This window comes from Schistocerca cancellata, chromosome 1 (genome assembly GCF_023864275.1).
Source record: "Schistocerca cancellata isolate TAMUIC-IGC-003103 chromosome 1, iqSchCanc2.1, whole genome shotgun sequence".
Lineage (NCBI taxonomy): Eukaryota > Metazoa > Arthropoda > Insecta > Orthoptera > Acrididae > Schistocerca > Schistocerca cancellata.
In genome coordinates this window covers 827,811,848-827,836,726 of record NC_064626.1, presented here as the reverse complement: position 1 = coordinate 827,836,726, position 24,879 = coordinate 827,811,848, and the positions used below count along the sequence as shown (strand labels likewise).

The following is a 24,879-nucleotide window of genomic DNA, read 5'->3' as shown; positions in this document are numbered from 1 at the left end:
AAACTTTGTCAAGGATAAAATATAACTATCGATCACAGTACGTGATCTCATCGATTCTGTAGCGCCACTGTCCATGTATCGCTGAGTTTCATAGCTTCTTCTTTTCTGTTAAAATTATCCCCATGTTTATATATTTCGATGGCTGCTCTATATAGCCGTGGATAACAGTTCGTCGTAGTACATAAAACTTCAGATTCCGAACATTTCACTACGTGGTCACCCGACAGAAGAGAATTTTCCGCCACGGCTGACTTGTCAATTTTCCCTAGTTGCCAAAGACTTTTATGTTCCTTCAACCTTCTATTCACACTTCTCTTTGTAGTTCCAATGTAGACCCTATCACATGTACACGGAATCTTGTATACGCCACCTGCAGGCAGAGGGGGACGTTTATCCTTAACGGAACGAAGTGCTTGGTCTATTTTCTTAGTTGGGCTGAAAATCGGTCGAACGTTATGATTCCTTAAAATCTTACCGATTTCATCCGTTACTTTTTGATGAATGGTAGAGAAACTTTGTTCTTGTTTCGCTGTGTCCTATCGTTGTCCTTAGGCCTCCTGCTATTCGGTCGCAAAACTCTACTTATTTCCTTACTAGAGTACCCATTCTTCTCAAAAGCCTGTGCTTAATATCGCAACCAGGAGTACCTCCGAAGGTGTCTAACGTAGCTTTGGATGAAACGTCAGGGATAGAAGAGTTCCTTGGACCACGGCCATACAACCCGGAAGAATTCTCGGCAGCTAAAACATCCGGTCGTGAAAGCCTTCATTGTATGATACTCATGTGTTTCTTGGGAAACATGATGAAAGGGTATCTCGTTGCCTTCCCTCATGCCAATTCTGCAGGATTACTGAGTGCTAAACAGACAGCAGTGGGCCGAGCACCGACGATTGATGCTTGCCGACTGAAGACATCTCGTTTGCAAATACTCGTCGTGTTGTAACGTGGAAGGGCCTTCTCCCAGAAAGAACTTGAAGAAGCACACATGTGACACAGGAAAACATTTCTTCTTTTTTTTCTTGAGAAACGTGTCTTACAGCTCTGATAGTATTTTAAAAAGAAAGTTCACGTTATCGCCATAAACTGAATAAAGATTTATTGACGACTAGCTCTGGTAGGAAGTAACATTTTCAAGTTTACGTGAAAATTCTGTAAATGTCAAACTCGTTGATGTGCGTCGTACAGCTGTGACAGATCTATGTGCTTATGTGATCTAGATAACATATAGCAGAAGTTCAGAAGATGTTGATCGAGCCTTTGAAGTGTTAACTTGGCTATGACGTTTTATTTATTAACCTACCTACCACGGCGTTTTTATTGTAAAGTATTTTTATGTCGACCTGAATATATTAGTTCCTACCAAACCAGTCGTCAATCACACAGTATCTCCTAAAAACAGTTTATTTCTTCTGAAACTTGAAAGCTGGATGTAGAGAATCCCATCGTGCTACATGGAATTCAACACTAGGGTGGCGTCGACAAGTGCGACCCTGAAGTAGTCCCAAGCAGTACCTTTGAGGACAGCGGCGAGAGGGTGTAGCTTCCTGATAACCGGGCTAGGTGACGGAGGTTATATGTCGTACTTTGCCGTACCGGAATATAATAGAGCGTAGCATCCCATTATGCGGCCTGGGCCGAGATGGTTCGTACGCTTCGGAGGAGATAATATCGGCGGCTGACACGCTGATTGTGTCACGAGCTAACTGCATCACTATTAATTTCTGAGATACATTCGTCTTAAATGGGAGCATCGGCAACTATTAAAATGTGCAATGTTTACCACACGACGATGAGGCAGTTATCGTCGTAGCATGGGCTTAGATTGGACAAATAGTTTTCAAAGGAACCTTTGCGTGTTTGTCTTCATCGATTCAGAAAAACAGAACCTAGCCGCCGGGTGGAACCGTTCCAGCCGAATTTTGAAAATGGTTCAAATGGGTCTAAGCACTATGGGGCTTAACATCTGAGGTCATCAGTCCCCTAGACTTGGAACTACTTAAACCTAACTAACCTAAGGACATCACACACATCCATGCCCGAGGCAGGATTCGAACCTGCGACCGTAGCAGCAGCGCGGATCCTGACTGAAGCTCCTAGAACCGCTCGGCCACAAGGGCCGGCCCGAATTTTGACTCCATGACCTTAACCAGAGCGCAGCTTCCGCGGTTCTACTCTCAGGCTTAACGATACTAATTTTCGCATTGAATCTCATTTTGCACTAACAGTGCAATGCTGCCCCTCACAAATAAAATATCTGCATCCTCGATGATATCGGTTTTCTGCAAATTACGCCGTGGTCAAGTGAGAGTTTTATGCCCGACATTTCGTCTCGTACTGTGTATATGTGTGTGACGCCCTCAAAACCAATGGACATGCCGCTGCTTGATACTTCATCGGATATTGCTATAAAATACGAATTAGTGCACAGTGTAATTATACAGCTGGCCAAAAATGCTAGATTATTTATTCGCAAGCACGTAACGTTTCAGTCTGGACGTCATCTGAAAGAAAAAAGTTCGGTTTTCAGGCATGCAACGGCAAACAATCATGTCCTCCGAAAATTATGAAGAAGATAGTGAAAGACGTGCTATAGCAGAGTGATTTCAATGGGGCTGCGACGGTTATAAAATAAAATCTATAAAGTGCCAGTTGCTCCTGACAAAGACGATGGTGATAATCGCCGAAATCTGATGTTTTACCCAGAATTGAAGCGGAAGAAGTTCGAGAATGTTTTACTCAGGAGAGCAGTCGCGAGAAACCTCATTCCCATCTAACAATAAGAAAAATATCACCGTATCCCAACACTGAATAGGTCTTACATACCATTAAAAATCGTTCTGCATGTATTGTGTATCAAACCGGGGACCTAGAAACGACAGAGAGGCTTCGTCCCGCCGTAGCCCTCAGTGGTTCACAACCCCACAACAGGCCACAGGAGTCCATCAACCCCACGGCCGCCCCACACCAAACCCACGGTTATATTAAAAATCATAGTTTCTTCAACACTGCCAGGAAAAAATCTGATCACCAAGAAGGAGTTTTGCGAGATAAACGGAACATGACGTCTATTCAGATTTCTTGCCAATCACATAAAATTGGTGCTACTAGCGCCAATATAAGAATGCGAATCAGGTTTGAGTACATTGATGTGAGTCAAGGATGCCTTTGAACAAGGTCGTGTAATAGGATTATGAGAAGGTGGATATTCCTTTCGCGATATTGCAGAAAGACTTGGTAGGAATGTAGCCACGTGATTGATGGCAGCAAAAAATCCAGGTCCAGACGGTCGTGTGGCACTACCCTGAGGAAATACTATCGTGATCGGCGTATGATTCTGGCGCATGGTACTGAGGGCAGCAGCAATTTGAGCATCAGTTGGCACCACGGCTACACAACGAACTGTCGCCAGTCGCTTACTTGAAGGACAGCTCCGAGCCAGACGCCCTGTAGTGCATTCTGGAGGGCTGGGTGAAAAACTGTTGTATTTACTGATAAAAGCTGGTTCTCCCTCCGTGCCAGTGATGCCCCTGTGGTGGTTAGGAGGAGACCAGCTGAGGGCCTGCAGCCAACTTGTCTGCGTCCTAGACACACTAGACCTGCACCTGGAGCTATGACGTGGCGCGCAATTCGTATGACAACGGGAGCACTCTCGTGGTTCTCCCACGCACTCTGACTGCAAATTTGAACCTCACTCTGGTGATTCGATCTGTTGTGCTGCCATCCATGAACAGCATTCCAGAGGATGTTTTTCGACGGGATAACGCTCGCCCACACACCGCTGTTGTAACCCAACGTGCTCTACAGAATGTCGGCATGTTACCTTGGCTTACTCGATCACCAGATCTGTCTTCAATTTAGCACATTTGAGACATCATCGGTCAATATGTCCAGCTTCGTCCAACCGTCTCTGTACTGACCGAGCAAGTGCAACAGGCACGGATTTCCAACCCACAAACTGACATCCGCGATCTGTACAACATAATGCACGTACGTTTTCATACTTACATTCAACTTTTTGGTGGTCACACCGGTTATTAATATACCAGCATTTTACCATTGCCATGGCTTTTCCTGCGCTTACATGTACCCGTGTACCAGCAACGTTAATCAAATATGTTACCTATACAAAAGTGTTCCCGTAATTTTATTACTCTTAAGTATTTCTTCTGTTTGGATTTATTTCCTTCGTCCAGTGATTATCTCTGGAATTAAAAAATGTCACACACTTCGTGCGTGTTGTAACACGTCCGTATTTTATATATCCCGCTCGATCGGGATTTGAATATCAGCCCAAATAATAGTTAATTAATGTGACCGTGTACCTAATGGGGCTGGCAATCGGAATGGACTGCTACGGAGTTGTTACATTCCATTTTGTCCTCAAATGCTGCAATAATGAAATGTCTGGTAACAAGAAGAACACCAACACAGCTTCACTAATCAGGAACTATATTCGTCTCAAAACACAAGAAAAACGAGACAGTCATTGCCTTCGTCATACACTTTTAATAACGGCTAATCTCAGCACAGGCTTCTTCGTTATTCATATTCGTCACACGTTGATACAATCACTGCAATCCAACACTGCAAGGCAACACTGCAAATCCAAAATAATGCCGGCGCGGTAGACGCGAAATCAAAATAACGGCACAGAAATATCACTGATCACTCTCGTAATTATACTTTATCACTTTCCCGTATTATTCTAACACAAAGGGGTTAAACCGCGGCGATGGTCACTCCCTTTGTCGGTAAACCTTGCATTACAACAACTGCTGGCTTCTGCACAGCTCGGCCCGCCACACGGGACCTACCCAGTCAACTCTCCACTCGCTCTCGCAACACGACACACTAATCGATAGTTTGCCCTGTCGACCTGTGCCAAGTGCAAACTTATAGTAAGGGCCTACGGACCCCTTACAGTGTTGACAGTGGTAATTACAAGTTTACTGAATGTTCCAAACGTACAGGATTCACCTTGGAAAGTTACAGGTGAAGGTTCTCAGTGTATTGTTGCTTATTTATTTCAGTCATGGTTGCGAAATGTTAGAGGCGGTTACTATCTACGCCTAACGAATATCTTGTACATACTAAGGGCCAAGCTATCGCGCTATATCTTTAAATACATAAACAAGGGTCGTTTAATAAATAATACATCAACATTTTCTATAACGCTTAATACGAGTACATACAGGACAATGTCCTTTAGGTGCTTAAAATTCTATGTTTCTTCTGAGTGTGAAGTTTCGTACATTTCCGACAGGAGACAGACCCGTAGTGAACCATAAAACTGAAAAGGCAAGCCACCCGTTACAAGCAGCATTCTGTAACTTGCTTGTGGAATGACAAACATTGGTAAACATACACTACCCTCCATATGTTTGGAAACACCTAGTAATTATAGACAATGGAAAGGAAATACAGCATAAAAATGAATGCATTTTGTTGTTTTCCAAATGTTTATTAAGGTCAAATAATACACAGGAAGATGAAACACTTAAAGTTTCGATCCCTCAAAATAGCTACCCTTTGCTTTCATCATTGCCTTGCACACTCTCAGCAGCCGCTTTTGACAAGTTCCATTCTTGCTGCAGAGCCTCCCACAATTGTGACACACTCATGATTTCCCGTTTTCAGATTTTCCTGTCCAATTCATAGCATAGCAGCTCGATTGGGTTACAATCAGGGGATTGGGGCTGCCATTCCATGTTTTTCAATATTTTACGAACCTCTAGAGACTTCGCATAGTTCTGACACAAGCGAGATGTATGTTTCAGGTCGTTGTCTTGCTGCAAAACAAACCATTTCCCAATCAGACGCAAACCAGATGTCTTAGCATATCGCTGGAGAATGGCATGATAATACTTTTCGTTCATTTTCCCATCTATTTTCACCAAATCTCCGACTTTATTCCCTCCAAAGGATCAGTAAAAAACAGTCTAATGCATACAGCCATGGCTGTTACATTGCGTGGATACTCTGCATACCCAAAGAGTAGCTCACCAGAGTAGTTCCTAGCTATTACCATCGAAGCGAAACACTCAGTAGTGATTTTCGATGTGCTAGCGTCTCCTCACTGTTTTACCGTACTGAAAGACAAGCAAAAACGCGCGTTTGTGAATATGATGTGAGGCATGGCAAGTTGAACAGTGGCAGCCCGCTGTCAGTGGTGCCTGCCGGGCCCCCGGCGTGTGTGTTTTGGCGCGCGTGTGGCCGGTGGCGACTGGCGGCGCGTGGCGGGCTCGTTAATCAACGGGAGGCGGCGGGGGCGGCGGGGGCGGCGGAGGCGGCGCTGACGGCCGGGCCGCCCTTTGTGTCGCCGAGACTGATGGCCGCGGACCGCCACCCAGCGCCCGCCGATACCCGACAATCACACGTGCTCCTCTGCGTCGTCACCACACACCTAACGACGTCAGCGCTAATACCTTGTATTGCTCTCATAACCCTGTCCCGAGCGCTAATACAGAGTGAGACGAAAACGACTTTACATCTTTGGTATGATGTGGAAATGTATTGAGATAACTTACGGAATTGGCAAACTGACTCGTATGTGTCATTTTGTGGCAAACAACCTCAAGTTTCACACATAAGTGTCGAATGTAATTTTGATTCGATGTGACTACGATTTGTGATGCGGCAAACATTCCACCGGTAATCAATTGCTTCGCGCACTCGTTGCAGGAAATCGGGCTTAACGTGTGCATCGGCAGCGTAGATTCGATTTTTCAAGTCGGCTAAATTGTACGGTAGGTTAGCAACATACACACGATCTTTAATGAAATCACAGAGAAAGAAGTCCAGTGGTGTCAAGTCTGGGAAGCGAGGTAGCCATGCGATTGGCCCTACACGGCCAATCCATCGACCTGGGGTAGCGGCTGTCGAGGACATCTCGAACTCCCGTGAGGAAATGATGCGTTGCACCATCTTTCGGGTAGTAAACCATCCCATCTCGGTCATCTTCATCGATATGTGGAATTAAAAAGTTTTCAAATATATCCAGGTACACAGTACCAGTCATAATTTTGCCAAGAAGTTTTCCAAGTGCACAAAACGCATTAACTTTGGGACTGTCAAGAACGTGTTCCAGGTTTGCATGTGGATTTTCTCTGCCCTATGTCCCGCTTACGCAGAACAATTGTTTCAGAGTTCGTTTCAGGAAAGCGAAACACACAAGGAGCACCCTTCGCATCAGTGAAAGTAGGTATTTTAACTGTCCAATACGCTGGCGCTTCTGCTATCGGAATGGGTAGTGTTACACTACGCGAGTCAAACTTGAGGTTGTATGCTACAAAATGACACATCTACTGATTCTGTTAGTTATCTCAATAAATTTCTATATCATTCCAAAGTTGTGAAGTCCTTTTTGACTCTCCCTGTACTATGAATGGTATTTAATGCCCGTACGTATCATTCAGCTTCGGTAAAACATTGCTTTACAGAGCCCGATTCAAAAATGTTTGGAAAAACTATTCTTACCACCACGAAATATCTGATTAAAAGTATCCGGACACCTGTTAGTCGACATAAATACTAAGCGTCCCCACCCTTGGGTTCTGTGATGGCTTGAACTCTGCTTGGGACGTTTTCCATGAGATACCTGCATTTCTGTTGACGAATGGGAGCCGAAACCAGATAACAAAATGACGCCGGACGTTGAGGCATGGCCGGCCGCGGTGGTCTAGCGGTTCTAGGCGCTCAGTCCGGAACCGCGGGACTGCTACGGTCGCAGGTTCGAATCCTGCCTCGGGCATGGATGTGTGTGATGTCCTTAGGTTAGTTAGGTTTAAGTAGTTCTAAGTTATAGGGGACTGATGACCACAGCTGTTAAGTCCCATAGTGCTCAGAGCCATTTGAACCATTTGTTGGGGCATGCAGCGGAGTCGACGTTCCAATTCTTTCCAGAGGTGTTCCACTGGACTCAACTCCAGACTCTGGATACGTCAGACCATTGCCTCAAATGTGCTGGTTTATAACACTGCGCATTGTCACGCTGATACTATCATTGTCTCCCAACTGTTCCTCTACTGACCGCAGTACACAGTGCTGAAAACGTGTTCGTATCCAAACGCATTTAGCGGCTTCTTAAGAGTAATGGGAGGACCATATCTCAACCACGAAAACCGCACCACCTCCTCAGTACTTCACTCCTAGCACTACACGTGATGACAGATAATGTTCTCCAGTCATTTGCCGAAGCCAAACTCTTCCGCGTCTTGCCATAGGGTGTAGGGTAATCCATCACTTCCAGTCTCTCGTTTTCACACGTTCACCGTCCAGTGGTGCCGCTGTTGCCATTATCTCAAGCATCGTTTGGCACTCACAACATAAATATGTGGATTGTGAGGAGCTGCCCGACCATTGTACCCCTTATTTTTATCTCCCTGTACGCAGCGGTTGTGCTAGCTGCGCTGCTAATAGCACTTTGGAACCTTTCGTTAATTTCATGCGATGTTTTACAACCATCCTCGGCAACGCTCGACGGTTCCTTTCCGTGTGTACACGAGGTCTTCCTGATCTTGGCTTAGTTGTGGTTGTTCCTTCGTGTTTCCACTTCACATAACCGACAGTCGACTTGGGCAGTTTAAGAGGGGTTGAAATGTTACAATTGACAGAAAAACAGCCCTCGGTCGCTATTTTTAACGAATTAACTGGGTTCCAACATTGCTAGCAGTGTCTTCCTCAGAATTTAAATAAAAGAATGGTCTATATTCTATAACATGGTCACAGAATTATGACTAAAACGTATGGTAAAGTACGGAATCATCTATCATACGTTTTTAGTCATAATTCTGTGACCATGTTATTGAAAAAATTCACAACTAACCATTAAAATTGGTACACCACGAAGATGACGTACTACGGACGCGAAATTTAACCGACAGGAAGATGATACTGTGATATTCAAATGATTGGCTTTTCACAGCATTCACACAAGGTAGGCGCCGGTGGCATCACCTACAGCGTGCTGACATGAGGAAAGCTTCCAACCGATTTCTCATACCCAAACAGCAGTTGACCGGCGTTGCCTGGTGAAACGTTGTTGTGATGTCTCCTGTAAAGAGGAGAAATGCGTACCATCACATTTCCGACTTTGATAAAGGTCGGATTGTAGACTATCGCGATGGCTGTTCATCGTTTCGCGGCATTGCTGCTCGTGCTGGTCGAGATCCAATGACTAGTAGCAGAATATGGAATCGGTGGTTTCAGGAGGGTAATACCGAATGCCGTGCTGGACCCCAATGGCCTCGTATCACTAGCAGTCGAGATGACAGGCATCTTAATCCGCATGGCTGTAACGGATCGTGCAGCCACGTCTCGATCCCTGAGTCAAGAGCTGGGGACGTTTGCAAGACAACAACCATCTGCACTAACAGTTCGACGACGTTTGCAGCAGCATGGACTATCAGCTTGGAGAACATGGCTGCGACTACCCATGATGTTGCATCACAGACAGGAGCGATTGCGATGGTGTACTCAACGACGAGCCTGGGTGCACGTTTTTTCGCATGAATCCAGGTTCTGTTTACAGCCTCATGATGGTCGCATCCGTGTTTGACGACATCGCGGTGAACCCACATTGGAAGTGTGCATTTGACATCGCCATACTGGCGTATCACCCGCCGTGATAGTATAGGGTACCATTCTTTACACGTCTCGGTCACCTCTTGTTCGCATTGACGACACTTTGAACAGTGGACGTTACATTTCAGATGTGTTACAACCCGTGGCTCTACCCTTCATTCGATCCCTGTGAAACCCAACATTTCAGCAGGATAATGCACAACCACATGTTGCAGGTCCTGTAAGGGCCTTTCTGGATACAGAAAATGTTCGACTATTGCCCTGGCCAGCACAGATCTCCCACCAATTGAAAACGTCTGGTCAATGGTGGCCGAGCAACTGGCTCGTCACAATACGCCAATCACTACACTTGATGAACTATGGTATCGTGTTGAAGCTGCATGGGAAGCTTACCTGTACACGCCATCCAAGCTCTGTTTGACTCAATGCCCAGGCGTATGAAAGCCGTTATTACGGCCAGAGGTAGTTGTTCTGGGTACTGATTTCTCAGGATCTATGCACCCAAATTGCGTGAAAATGTAATCACATGTCAGTTCTAGTATCATATATTTGTCGAATGAGCACCCGTTTATCATATGCATTTCTTCTTGGTGTAGCAATTTTAATGGCCAGTAGTGTAGACCAGTCTTTTATTTAAATTCTGAGGAAGACACGCCTAGCAGTGTTGAAACCCGGTTAATTTGTTAAAAATAGTTTGTTTTTCTTTCAGTTGTAACTATTCACGGTCTCTGAACGTGCAGCCATGTACAAAATTTTAGGTTGAAATGTCCCTGATGGAGGTGTTACTCGGTGACCTCCAATGACCAATCCACATTCGAAGTCGATGAGTTTTCCTTACCGAACTGTTCAACTCTTACTGCTTTTCTCCTGCCAACATTATAATTCCCGCCTCTTTTTGTACAGGCAGGTCCACCACTGATGGTACCGATTTGGCTTTACATAGTGGTGGCCGAATGCTTTTGATCATATAGCGTACAACACTGAAGCTCTAAAATTCGTATAAATACGTACTGACAATATTCCGCCTATGCGCACATTCCATCTGACAAATTCAATAATCGTAACTAAACTGAATGTCATCTCTAGCTGTCGAAGCGTGCCGACCAAAGATTTGCATACTTAGAATCTCGCCAGCCGTCAGTATGGCGGTCACGAAATGACGAATGGAAATGAAAGTACATTCCCATTCAGCGCTCCCATGTGCCTGTTACATGTTCAACTCCTCTAGCGTAGATAGATAGTTTCAAGACTGATGAAAAAAAAAGTAGAAATAAAAATTAGTTACTATTGGTTTTCGCCTTGAGCTTACTGCAATTAAAGAGAATTGCACCATGAAGATTGAGATATATCCCTCCAAACTTCACGCAGAAGCCATTTGGAAATGCATGACAAGGTGTCCATAATACTTTTGTTTCAAAAATGGTTCAAATGGCTCTGAGCACTATGGGACTTAACAGCTGAGGTCATCAGTACCCTGGAACGTAGAACTACTTAAACCTACCTAACCTAAGGATATCACACACATCCATGCCCGAGGTAGGATTCGAACCTGCGACCGTAGCGGGTACGTTTGTTTGCATTGCCATCTTCCCAGCAGCTGTCAAAATCAGTTATTATTGGTTTTCCGTTTTGAGCTTACTGCAATTTAATTAAAGAGAATTAATTAAATTGCAATAAGCTCAAGACGAGAAACCAATAATAAACTGATTTTAATAGGTGCTGTGGAAGATTGCCATGCAAATAAACGTAGATATCAAAAAGATTGTGGCTATTATGCTCTATTATATTATTTTAGAACTCTACGGTCACAAAACTGATTATGCTTTCTTTCACTTACGTTACACTTATACACCTTTCTTGTTACACCACGTCGATGATCGAGTCCTGTTACTCCGTCATCCAGACGAACCAATGCTCCAAACACGTACCGCTCCACGAGACGTTCTCATGGGCTTCCATGAGAGCTGAGGTAGATAACGTGAAGACTGTTGCGGACCACGCTGGTCTTCATGCTTGCTGTCTTCCCCGGGAGGCATTACATCTTCCAGCAGAATAACTGTGCTTGCCACAATGCCAGAATCGTACTACAGTACTTTGAGTTGCATGATAGTGAACTGATGTTGACATATTGACCATAAAATTCTCCTAATTTGAACCCGAGGATACTTATCTGGCGCAATCAGACGCCAGCTAGGTGCCAAGAAACGACCGGGCGTATTTCCGAGAAATCGCGTGATACGTGTATAGACATATGTCAGTTACTTCCGGTCATGTACCAAGTACTTCTGGAATCCATGCCAAGCACAATCGCTACTGTGCTGCGCTCCAGAGGTGGACCAACAAGCCATTAATGAGATTGTCGTAATGTTTTGGCTGATCAGTGTCTAAATGTTTATGAAGACTGTTGTGTTGGCAGAAGAGCCAACACCGTGTTACTAGAGGAGACCGAAATGCACGCGTTTTAGCTCACGCAGGCTGGCATGAGGAAGGAAGAACTGTACTGACATGACAAGGAATTAGAATTCAGAAAGCGGACGTAATTAGTTTTATGCTTAACTTTAATCCATTAATGATGAACGTCGCTCTTGACGGTACATGATTCACAATATTATCAGTTCAGAATACATTCTTGAAGAATATGGCTGCTTGCTAGGTCGTAGCAAGTGACGTAGCAGAAGGCTATGCTAAACTGTCGTCTCTGCAAATGAGAGCGTATGTAGTCAGTGAACCATCGCTAGCAAAGTCGGCTGTACAACTTGGGCGAGTGCTAGGGAGTCTCTCTAGACTAGATCTGCCGTGTGGCACCGCTCGGTCTGCAATCACTGATAGTGGCGACACGCGGGTCCTACGTATACTAACGGACCGCGGCCGATTTAAAGGCTACCACCTAGCAAGTGTGGTGTCTGGCGGTGACACCACAAAGACAAACTTATATAATTTTGGAAATGTGACGCACTTGTGTGAATTTAAACACTCGGTGATACATTTTTAAAGTGCAAAATTGTAACTGATTAACGTTTTTTCCAATGCAGCGCTAACAGCATTCCTGATTATTTATTTTTTGTCTCATCGCAGATTACTTTTTTGTCGGTACCCCGCTGGATCACTCTCACAGTTACGCTAAACGTTTCTCTGCCGTAAGACCAGCGTATGTACACATAGTGTTTATCCATTGTTAGAGCGACGAACACTAGCACAGGACCATCTTTGTGTGGAAAGGTCGGTTCAGAGAAAGTTTGTGTCCTGCCGTGATAACTGAAAGACGTTACAAAATAAAGAACTTCAACGAAGCTCCAGTTCACTTGTCTGGAAAGCTGGAAAGCAGAAGGCTGGAGTATTTTTCGGAGGCCGCGTCTCCGCGTGTCGAGTGACGGGACGTGACGCTCGCAGCCCTGCCGCTGTTGGCTCGCTTAGCATACGGAGGCGGCACTCTGCGTGTTTGCCGACGACGCGTGCGTCTGACGTGGGGAGACACTGGCTGTCGCCCGCCTTCCGCCCGCCCGCTCGCCGCAACCACATGTGAGCTCCACGCACGTGGGCCGCCAGCCGCCGGACACCCACTTACACTTTCACACACACACACGTAATCACTGAGTTAGAAATGTTTATTCAGCCGTCAAAACCACAATAACTGCTTCGTATACAGAGTGGTCCATTGATCGTGACCGGGCCAAATATCTCACGAAATAAGCGTCAAACGAAAAAACTACAAGGAACGAAACATGTCTGGCTTGAAGGGAGAAACCAGATGGCGCTATGGTTGGCCCGCTAGATCGCACTGCCATAGGTCAAACGGATATCAACTGCGTTTTTTTAGAAAATAGGAACCCCCATTTTTTTATTACATATTCGTGTAGTACGTAAAGAAATATGAATGTTTTAGTTGGACCACTTTTATCGCTTTGTGATAGATGAAGCTGTAATAGTCACAAATACACTCCTGGAAATGGAAAAAAGAACACATTGACACCGGTGTGTCAGACCCACCATACTTGCTCCGGACACTGCGTGAGGGCTGTACAAGCAATGATCACACGCACGGCACAGCGGACACACCAGGAACCACGGTGTTGGCCGTCCAATGGCGCTAGCTGCGCAGCATTTGTGCACCGCCGCCGTCAGTGTCAGCCAGTTTGCCGTGGCATACGGAGCTCCATCGCAGTCTTTAACACTGGTAGCATGCCGCGACTGCGTGGACGTGAATCGTATGTGCAGTTGACGGACGTATAGTGGGCATGCGGGAGGCCGGGTGGACGTACCGCCGAATTGCTCAACACGTGGGGCGTGAGGTCTCCACAGTACATCGATGTTGTCGCCAGTGGTCGGCGGAAGGTGCACGTGCCCGTCGACCTGGGACCGGACCGCAGCGACGCACGGATGCACGCCAAGACCGTAGGATCCTACGCAGTGCCGTAGGGGACCGCACCGCCACTACCCAGCAAATTAGGGACACTGATGCTCCTGGGGTATCGGCGAGGACCATTCGCAACCGTCTCCATGAAGCTGGGCTACGGTCCCGCACACCATTAGGCCGTCTTCCGCTCACGCCCCAACATCGTGCAGCCCGCCTCCAGTGGTGTCGCGACAGGCGTGAATGGAGGGACGAATGGAGACGTGTCGTCTTCAGCGATGAGAGTCGCTTCTGCCTTGGTGCCAATGATGGTCGTATGCGTGTTTGGCGCCGTGCAGGTGAGCGCCACAATCAGGACTGCATACGACCGAGGCACACAGGGCCAACACCCGGCATCATGGTGTGGGGAGCGATCTCCTACACTGGCCGTACACCACTGGTGATCGTCGAGGGGACACTGAATAGTGCACGGTACATCCAAACCGTCATCGAACCCATCGTTCTACCATTCCTAGACCGGCAAGGGAACTTGCTGTTCCAACAGGACAATGCACGTCCGCATGTATCCCGTGCCACCCAACGTGCTCTAGAAGGTGTAAGTCAACTACCCTGGCCAGCAAGATCTCCGGATCTGTCCCCCATTGAGCATGTTTGGGACTGGATGAAGCGTCGTCTCACGCGGTCTGCACGTCCAGCACGAACGCTGGTCCAACTGAGGCGCCAGGTGGAAATGGCATGGCAAGCCGTTCCACAGGACTACATCCAGCATCTCTACGATCGTCTCCATGGGAGAATAGCAGCCTGCATTGCTGCGAAAGGTGGATATACACTGTACTAGTGCCGACATTGTGCATGCTCTGTTGCCTGTGTTTATGTGCCTGTGGTTCTGTCAGTGTGATCATGTGACGTATCTGACCCCAGGAATGTGTCAATAAAGTTTCCCCTTCCTGGGACAATGAATTCACGGTGTTCTTATTTCAATTTCCAGGAGTGTATATGGCTCACAATTTTAGACAAACAGTTGGTAACAGGTAGGCTTTTTAAATTAAAATACAGAAATTAGGTACGTTTGAACATTTTATTTCGGTTTTTCCAATGTGAACTTATAATTTCTGAGAACGCATGCTGTTACAGCGTGATTATCTTAAATACCACATTAATGCAATAAATGCTCAAAATGGTGTCCGTCAACCTCAATGCATTTGGCAATACGTGTAACGGCATTCCTCTCAACAGCAAGTAGTTCGCCTTCCGGTAATGTTCGCACATGCACTGACAATGCGCTAACGCAGGTTGTCAGGCGTTGTCGGTGGATCACGATAGCAAATATCCTTCAACTTTCCCCACAGAAAGAAATCCGGGGACGTCAGATCCGGTGAATGTGCGGGCCATGGTATGGTGCTTCGACGACCAATCCATCTGTCATGAAATATGCTACTCAATACCGCTTCAACCGCATGTGAGCTATGTGCCGGACATCCATCACGTAGGAAGTACATCGCCATTCTGTCATGCAGTGAAACATCTTGTAGTAACATCGGTAGACCATTACGCAGGAAATCAGAATACATTGCACCATTTAGATTGCCATCGATAAAATGGTGGCCAATTATCCTTCCTCCCGTAATGCCGCACCATACATTAACCCGTCAAGGTCGCTGATGTTCCACTTGTCGCAGCCATCGTGGATTTTCCGTTGCCCAATATAGCATATTACGCCGGTTTACGTTACCACTGTTGGTTAATGACGCTTCGTCGCTTCGTCACTTCGTCGGCGGAAGTAAAGCTGTGAGGACGGGGAGTGAGTCGTGCTTGGGTAGCTCAGCTGATAGAGCACTTGCCCGCGAAAGGCAAAGGTCTCGAGTTCGAGCCTCGGTCTGGCACACAGTTTTAATCTGCTAGGAAGTTTCATATCATCGCACACTCCGCTGCAGAGTGAATATCTCATTCTGAAGAGACATCTTTTCTACCAATGCTAGCGTGAGACAAGGTTGCATTCGTCTCCAGTATTGTTCAGTGCATTTAATGAAAACGTCGTCGGGGTGGATCTCGAGGACTGGTATGACAGCATCGTTGTAGTTGGCAAAAAAATTAACATCTTAGGTATGCAGATGACTCTAAAATTGCAACAGACTAGCTTCAACTGGAAACCATCATGCGAAAGTTTACCGAACAAAACAGAGAATACGGTCTTGAAATCAACTACACAAAGACCAAAGTGATAATTGCAGATCGCCATAATGACAACAGACCTTACATCACAAGATTTTCTGATGCTGGAGATTGCAAGCTTGAGATACATAGGCGAATTTCGATTGCGACAAATTCTACAGAAAAACTTCCTCGCATCTGGAAGGACTCACCAATCCCTGCCAAAACAAAGTTCACCCTCGTCCGAACTCTAATCTTCTGTACGTGACCTATGCAGCAGAAACTTGGACGATGAAGAAAGCGGATAGTTGCAGGACTGATGCTCTGGAAATTTCGTCCTGTAGAAGATTACTTCGAACACCATCGACAGCAAGTCGAACCAATGAGTCGGCCCCGAGGTCAGAACAAGACAGCGACTCTTGTCTACCAAAATCAGTTAAAATATTGTGGTCACATTGTCAGAAGGCAAGAGGCAATGGAAAGAACAATCATAGAGGAAAAGTCGGCGACTGAAGACCTAAATGACGCATGCTCACCACTGCGGTGGATAGACTAAATTAAGAGCCTGACCAGAATGAGCTTGGAGCGAGCAAGTTACCCTGCCCGAAACAGAGCTTTGTGGAGGCAGGTCTGTGAGGGGCTTACATGTGCTGCCATTCAAAGAGAGAACATCACTGCCTGTTAAAGGCAGAGGTCAGAGTTCGAGTCTCAGTGGTGGTACACAATTTTAAATTTTCGCTATGAACAACTTAATGAGGAAAATTTAACTTATCAAGGTAAAAATTTTCTCAAATTCCCTGAACTTTATCACGTATCATATTTAACTCTAATGAGGCACTAATAGCTACTGTCTCCTTCTTTTGCAGACCCGTATCAGATGTTCGGGCCTACAAGCAGCCGCCTCGCCAGTTCAGGTAAGCCAATCTAATGTTAACACAACTATCAGTCCTATCTCTTCATGCAGATGTAAGGAATGAAAATTTTGCGAAGCGTACAAGGTGCGTGAGTTAGGTTCTACGACCCATAAGTGCATGTAATCAGCAAAATATTGTGCCCAAGGCACAGTGTCAAATTTTTAAGCAAGCATCTGCCATGAGACACACCCACCTCTTCCACGTTTTGGGTATTAGAATGAACTTCTATCAGTAGAAGCCGAAGGTCGTACAAGAACTGACAACCAACGTTCACCGGTAATACTGAGCATTCTGTCAACAGATAATTATTATTACAAACGCAGGGAATGATTTCTGGAATAGTCGTGGGCGTTAAGGAACTCATTTTCATGTTAGGAGAACGGGCAAAATTTTCGTTACGATAATGAGCAACCGCAATGGAGTTTATTAACGCCCTCTACAGAGCTGCAAGGTGACACATTACTGTGTAGTTTCGTCTCACGCGGTACCTGGGTTCCACTTTTTCAGGCACGAAGACATCACAATGAGAATGATTTTGAATCATTACGATTCAATGATGTATTCGTTTTCTGCATGTATGCTGCACAAGTTTCTAAACTTTACAAAGAGTGATTCAACAAAATGGTGCAATGCTACAAGTACAGACCGAAAAATCACTTACTGGTAGCTGTGCAAAACACGTCTGGTAACCTTCCTGTCTCAGAATTCTGTGATATTTTCATGACCAACGACGTAATTGAATCTGTCAGTTTGTGACTTTTCCTTGTGAAGATGAAAGTCAGATATACCCGTGTCGGCGAAGGGAACAAGACTGAAAACGTCGGCCGCTGCCACAGCTCAAAAGGTGAAAGCGAGAAAATTGGAACCAACGGGCAAGCGTATGCGAAGAAGGAGCTATATGTAAGGCATAATCTTCAAACACAATTATCCTTACGGATGCATAGCGAATTTTCCTTTCGTGTTCCGACAAAAGTTTTCCGTTTGTAGCACTCTACGTCGAAATAATTAGCACCATAAAAGGCAAAACTTTTGTAGGGTGTTTAGGAAATGTCGATTTTTTGAGGGGCTCTGAAGAAACTGAGGGACAGAAATACCAGCAAACAGTGGCGAACGTATTCCAGGCACGCCTTTTGGGTAGCGAGTAGATGGGACTAGTAAGAATTTGTGCCCACGTAAAAGATCAATCATTTCTGCTATTTTACACTCCATCATAGCGTCAAACAGTAACGTGACAGGAGGGGAGGGCGCCGGGCCCGCCCCGAGGGGTCGCCGGAAAGCGAGGGTTGCGGAGGGAAAAGTTGGGAAAAAAGTCATTGGCCTGGGCGTCGCTTTGTCGGCCCCCGGCGCGCCGTCCATTAGCTTAGCAACAGCCTCTTTGCCGGTCCCGTGAAGCCATTGTCCTCGCCGAAGCCTGACCGACCGTCCCCTTACTGCGGGGGCGTCTGACTGTGGAGACATCGATGAGTGTGCCCGCCCGCGCTGATGTCGCGTGGGGAGGAATCGACGGCAGCTCACATATCTGCCATGAATCTCGCAGAGATTCGGAAAGGCGCTGCACCACATCTGTTCTCAAGCCCTTTCGTTGCCCACAAGAGATTCCATAGCAGGTTTATGATATAAGGAGCATGCAATAGAAGTTGTTAACTGCTTCCCTTCCCGATTCATCGCGAGTTTTATCTTCTTCTGTTTTGGCCTAAGGTGACCCATAGCGTGCCTCACCTAAGGAGTTAACGGAACAGTGGAAGCGCAGGTACTGTGAAACACTCTCGTCGTACGATGAGAACGCCGATCGCTCTTGCGCTAAGACCGTCGTTTGTTAACGTGTACCGCTAACTTCTGTATTACCTATTTGTCAGTGCGGTTGGCCAGGCTTCAAAGATTAAAAAAAAAATATTTTGCAAATGTTCGGGTGATTTTTAAATGGCAATTTATTTATGTATCATTAGTCACAAAGAAATGAGGACAGACTCCACAGGTTGAATGCAGCACGTTATAACTGACAAGAAGTTGCCAAAACAAAGGTGCTCTAAAATCTTTAACGTAAGCTAAAAGAGACAACAAAATATTATGTTACGTCCTACAACAGAATGTCAAAATTACACTGGTATTCATGAGAAAAAGCTCAACCCAGAAGCACCAAACTGATCCAGTAGAAACTGGGTGCGTATTTTACACACCATCAACTATGACAATGATTACTTTCGCACGGACGGTTGTGTACTCATGGAGTGGGGCCGTGATGTGCCCATCAGTTTTTGTAACACGGCCTCAAACGGCAGGTCAGCCAGTACGGCAGTGGATATCAATAATAGCCACACCTGAATGTGCTTCATAACCAGGCGACATCTTTAACAATAGGTTGTCCAGCTACACTCATGGAAATTGAAATAAGAACACCGTGAATTCATTGTCCCAGGAAGGGGAAACTTTATTGACACATTCCTGGGGTCAGATACATCACATGATCACACTGACAGAACCACAGGCACATAGACACAGGCAATAGAGCATGCACAATGTCGGCACTAGTACAGTGTATATCCACCTTTCGCAGCAATGCAGGCTGCTATTCTCCCATGGAGACGATCGTAGAGATGCTGGATGTAGTCCTGTGGAACGGCTTGCCATGCCATTTCCACCTGGCGCCTCAGTTGGACCAGCGTTCGTGCTGGACGCTCAATGGGGGACAGATCCGGAGATCTTGCTGGCCAGGGTAGTTGACTTACACCTTCTAGAGCACGTTGGGTGGCACGGGATACATGCGGACGTGCATTGTCCTGTTGGAACAGCAAGTTCCCTTGCCGGTCTAGGAATGGTAGAACGATGGGTTCGATGACGGTTTGGATGTACCGTGCACTATTCAGTGTCCCCTCGACGATCACCAGTGGTGTACGGCCAGTGTAGGAGATCGCTCCCCACACCATGATGCCGGGTGTTGGCCCTGTGTGCCTCGGTCGTATGCAGTCCTGATTGTGGCGCTCTCCTGGACGGCGCCAAACACGCATACGACCATCATTGGCACCAAGGCAGAAGCGACTCTCATCGCTGAAGACGACACGTCTCCATTCGTCCCTCCATTCACGCCTGTCGCGACACCACTGGAGGCGGGCTGCACGATGTTGGGGCGTGAGCGGAAGACGGCCTAACGGTGTGCGGGACCGTAGCCCAGCTTCATGGAGACGGTTGCGAATGGTCCTCGCCGATACCCCAGGAGCAACAGTGTCCCTAATTTGCTGGGAAGTGGCGGTGCGGTCCCCTACGGCACTGCGTAGGATCCTACGGTCTTGGCGTGCATCCGTGCGTCGCTGCGGTCCGGTCCCAGGTCGACGGGCACGTGCACCTTCCGCCGGCCACTGGCGACAACATCGATGTACTGTGGAGACCTCACGCCCCACGTGTTGAGCAATTCGGCGGTACGTCCACCCGGCCTCCCGCATGCCCACTATACGCCCTCGCTCAAAGTCCGTCAACTGCACATACGGTTCACGTCCACGCTGTCGCGGCATGCTACCAGTGTTAAAGACTGCGATGGAGCTCCGTATGTCACGGCAAACTGGCTGACACTGACGGCGGCGGTGCACAAATGCTGCGCAGCTAGCGCCATTCGACGGCCAACACCGCGGTTCCTGGTGAGTCCGCTGTGCCGTGCGTGTGATCATTGCTTGTACAGCCCTCTCGCAGTGTCCGGAGCAAGTATGGTGGGTCTGACACACCGGTGTCAATGTGTTCTTTTTTCCATTTCCAGGAGTGTAGATGACGCCCGGGAGGGCCGCATCGTGGGGTTGTGGGAGGCTGGGTGGACCTATTGTCGTATCGCGCACTACGCTGGTCGCACAGACACCACCAACGTCTGTTGTTGGTGTAAATAGACACAAGGAAGACGTGCGTGCATGACATGAAGGAGCTGGACGTCTGACACACACACACACACACACACACACACACACCACAAGGAGAGAGAATTGACGGACTGCCTGCCACGTGCAAACATATCCAACGGTAATGGCAGGGGCTACTCAATGGGATGTCGCACCTTCAGTGCAACATCTCGTAAGTGCTAGTACCATTGGCGAGCTGTTGGATATCGCAGGGCACACCGTTACGACGCCTCACTCACAGACATGCTGGGTAGAGCCTGACTCGCAACGGCGGACATGGTACTCAGTAGACCGGCAACGGGCCACCTTTGGTGACGAGTCCCGCTTTTGCCTTGGAGGCAGGTCCCTGTCTGGGGGCGCAATGGATGGCGACACGAGGAGCGGTTTGTGGATTTCCATCACACGTCCCGTTATCCTAGTGTTATAGTGTAGGGGGCGATATGCTGTGGTGTCCATGCACCATTAGTGTTTCTAACACGCTCCGCGACAGCTACACGGTACGCTGAGGATGTCCTGAAACCACTGACTCTGAATGTTCGTGAATGTCCACACTTATCCGCTATTTCAGCAGGACAGTTCTCGACCACATACCACTGTCACCACTGGAGCGCGCTTTGCAGCTGCGGATACTCTCTCATGGTTAACATCGCCCGATCTCTCCCTGATAAAGAATGTGTAGAGTGCCACGGATGATTCCATCAGGACTCCACCTGTACCCAACAATCTGTGGAAACTGCGGGCTCAGATGCAAGCAGCATGTTTTCGGGACTACATCCGAGACAATTCCATGGCGCGATGTCTGGGTGCTTGTTTTCAGAACCATGGGAACGACGCTGCACTAACACGTACGTTTTATGGCCATACAGCACAATAAATATTGGTCTGTCAGAGATGAAAGTGTAATCATTTCGTATGTGTATTGTCATCCACACGCCTGCTGACAATGGTCGTAATCCGCTTTGTCCCTCTGGCTCACTCCACATTCCAGATTCTGAGACCAAATGGGCTGAGGCGTGAATGGATGTTTGGATTCAGGAGGAAGGTGTGTTAGGGTAGTCCGTACACTTGTGCGAAGCATCTGTGTCAGGCTGGCGTAGTGGTTAGCACATCTGCTTAGTGAGCAGGAGACTTTGGTTCGAATCCTGGCCTTGATACAATTCCTTGTTCATGACTTCAGTCTGCATATATCAGTCATAGATGTTTGAGACTTGGAAGGGTATCTGGGACCATATAGTTTCATTTGATTGTAGCACCTATGCGTGGGTTTCAGGCAGGGTTTCCCGTTTCGTTCGATACTGAGGTACTATTCCAATATACTTGGAGAGCCTCTGTAGTGCTGTCCGAGTTTAGGAGGAATGCCAAGTGGGCTGAGGAATGAATGGGAATTCAGTTTGAGGAGATAGGCACGCAAGGGTAACAAAGCCTCTGTGTCAGGGAGGCGTAGAGGTTGGTGCATCTCTATACTGTGCGAGGGAGCCGGGTTAAATCCCGGTCTTGGTATAAATTTTCATTCATCGCTTCAGTCTGCATATATACAGCACAAATAAACTAAATTCAAGGCAGAAAATATGAGAAAAACAGTCTGCTTCTTTCACGACAAATAATTCTTTAATATTTTCTGTTAACATAGCGCCTGGTTGAAAGCGAATATGATATAATTTTGTTATAGGACCAGAGCTACGGCACAACTACACGAAAACATAACTCTGGAACTTCCTTTGCCAATGTGCTGCCATAGACACTTGTCAACTTGTATTTAAATGTCAACAATACGTATTTATTTGTTTAGTGCTTTATAAATAATATGTAGCATTCAGCATCAGAATTGCGCCAACCCATACTTATGAAGACGGTTGTAGTACCGGAGACAATGTGGACAAGATATAGCAGGAGTTATTTAAGTTACAATGAGCGACAAGAAACTCGAAGTCTTTGCGAAACAGTCCCGAAACGATAAAAGCATAGAAATAAAATAGTAGTATATAGAAGAGGTTCACTCTCTGTATTGTAGTTTGCGGTGGTTTAATACTAATTTCATTTCATATAGTTTTATTGTACTCATTATGTTGTATTGGCATTTTCCTTTCTCAAAATAAGTTCGTTATTTTAATTTGAACAATCCTGCATTAGAATACAGCGCACCTTAATTTTTAAGTACCTGCACTTAGGATTCAACAGTGTAGATCTGCTTGAAATAGCAATAAATTAAGAAATTAGGAAATGGCGAAAAAGTAGGAATGAATGGAAAAAAATTACAGAGGCTTAGGTTATGCGAAATCAGAAGTCCTCGACTTGAGCTTTTCTTTTACTTGCGTATCAGTTTGTCCATAAATTTACAGTCGAGTAGGTGGCGGCAGTGGACGGCAGCTTTGAGCGCTCGCCGCTGTTGCAGGCTCCGGGCAGATCCAGCTGTGGCAATTCCTGCTGGAGCTGCTGTCCGACTCGAGCAACGCCAACTGCATCACGTGGGAGGGCACCAACGGCGAGTTCAAGCTCACCGACCCGGACGAGGTGGCGCGCCGCTGGGGCGAGCGCAAGAGCAAGCCCAACATGAACTACGACAAGCTGAGCCGCGCGCTCAGGTCAGCACCCGCACCCAGCCTTTCTTCTTCTGCTTGTTTATTGTCATTGTTGCTGTTGTTTTTCTTGTTTTTGTTACGATTTCCATCCAAAGATTGGTTTGACCCAGCTCTCGTCGCAACTCTACCTTGTATAAGTCTTACGTGTTCACATACTTTCCATTTCGACCTGCCAAGTATATTCAAGCCTTAGACTCTCTCTATAATATTTACTCTCCATCCTTCCATCCATTCAAATGTTCAAATGTGTGTGAAATCTTATGGGACTTAACTGCTAAGGTCATCAGTCCCTAAGCTTACACACTACTTAACCTAAACACCCATGCCCGAGGGAGGACTTGAACCTCCGCCGGGACCAGCCGCACTGTCCATAACCGCTCGGCTAATCCCGCGCGGCTTCCATCCATTACCAAATCAACAACAGGCTGATGCCACAGAATGCCTCCTATCAAAGTATCCTTCCTTACAGGCAAATTGAGCCATAAAGGCATTTTCTCCCCAGTTCGATGTCGTACCACTTTATCACTTACTGAGTCTATCCATATAATCACTATTCTTCTTTTTCGCCACATTACAATAACTTCCACACTCCTTCTGTCTCTGGTACTTATCACACACTTTTCACTTCTGCACAAAACTTTCAGAAGACTCCATAACCTTTAAATATACATTAGAATTTAACAAATTTCTCTTTCTGATTTTATTGTGTTTCCCGATTTCCATTTTATATCTCCTTTACTTCTACCGCCATCATTTTACTGTTCTGTTAACAAAATTCTTTAATTTCAGCGTCTCATTTTCTAAACCAATTCCGTCATCAGTGCCTGTCTTAAGCCGTATACATTCCATGTTACGTTCGTTTTACTTTTATTTATATTTATCTTTTAACCTTTCTTTGAGACACGATCCATTCGATTCACATTATCTTCCAAATCCTTTATCGTCTTTAACAGAAATACCGAGCCATCACCAAACATTACAGATTTAATTTCTTCCTACAGTACAATACCCTTAAATCTTCAGCTCTGCGGCTTAGAGCAACGTGTCTTACTGTTCTCAGTGACACATTAATACTCTGTTATGCAAAAATTAAGGTATGGATAGATAATGTAACCTAAAATACCAACCACTTAGTCGAAATGAATGAAAGTGCTGGAGCTTGTTGCTAGAGGTCTCCAGTCGTGCAAAGATAGTTGGACATCGCATAGCCAAATGGGATTGGCCTCGCAATATGAGGCAGCTGAGGAAACGGGAAAAGATAGTATGTATCAGTCAGCGAGGAGTTACGATGCACTATGGTGGTGTACGTCATTCCAAATTGGCCCGGAGGCAACATTTGGATGCCTTACCATGGAAAGAGACATCGGGAAAACAGACGAAGAACATAGTATGACGAAGAGTTTGGTGTTGCTCGCAGCACTGTT

General features: G+C 46.3%; 1 protein-coding gene across 1 annotated transcript in view; it reads left to right on the top strand.

The window, feature by feature from the left end:
* The window catches only part of LOC126162412 (transcriptional regulator ERG homolog), a 310,063-nt gene that overhangs the window by 185,867 nt on the left and 99,317 nt on the right, over window positions 1-24,879 (top strand). The window contains exons 4-5 of the mRNA XM_049918914.1: window positions 16,951-16,998; window positions 23,269-23,458. Of these exons, the coding sequence (XP_049774871.1) occupies window positions 16,951-16,998; window positions 23,269-23,458 (238 nt within the window). The remainder of the gene's footprint in view (window positions 1-16,950; window positions 16,999-23,268; window positions 23,459-24,879) is intronic.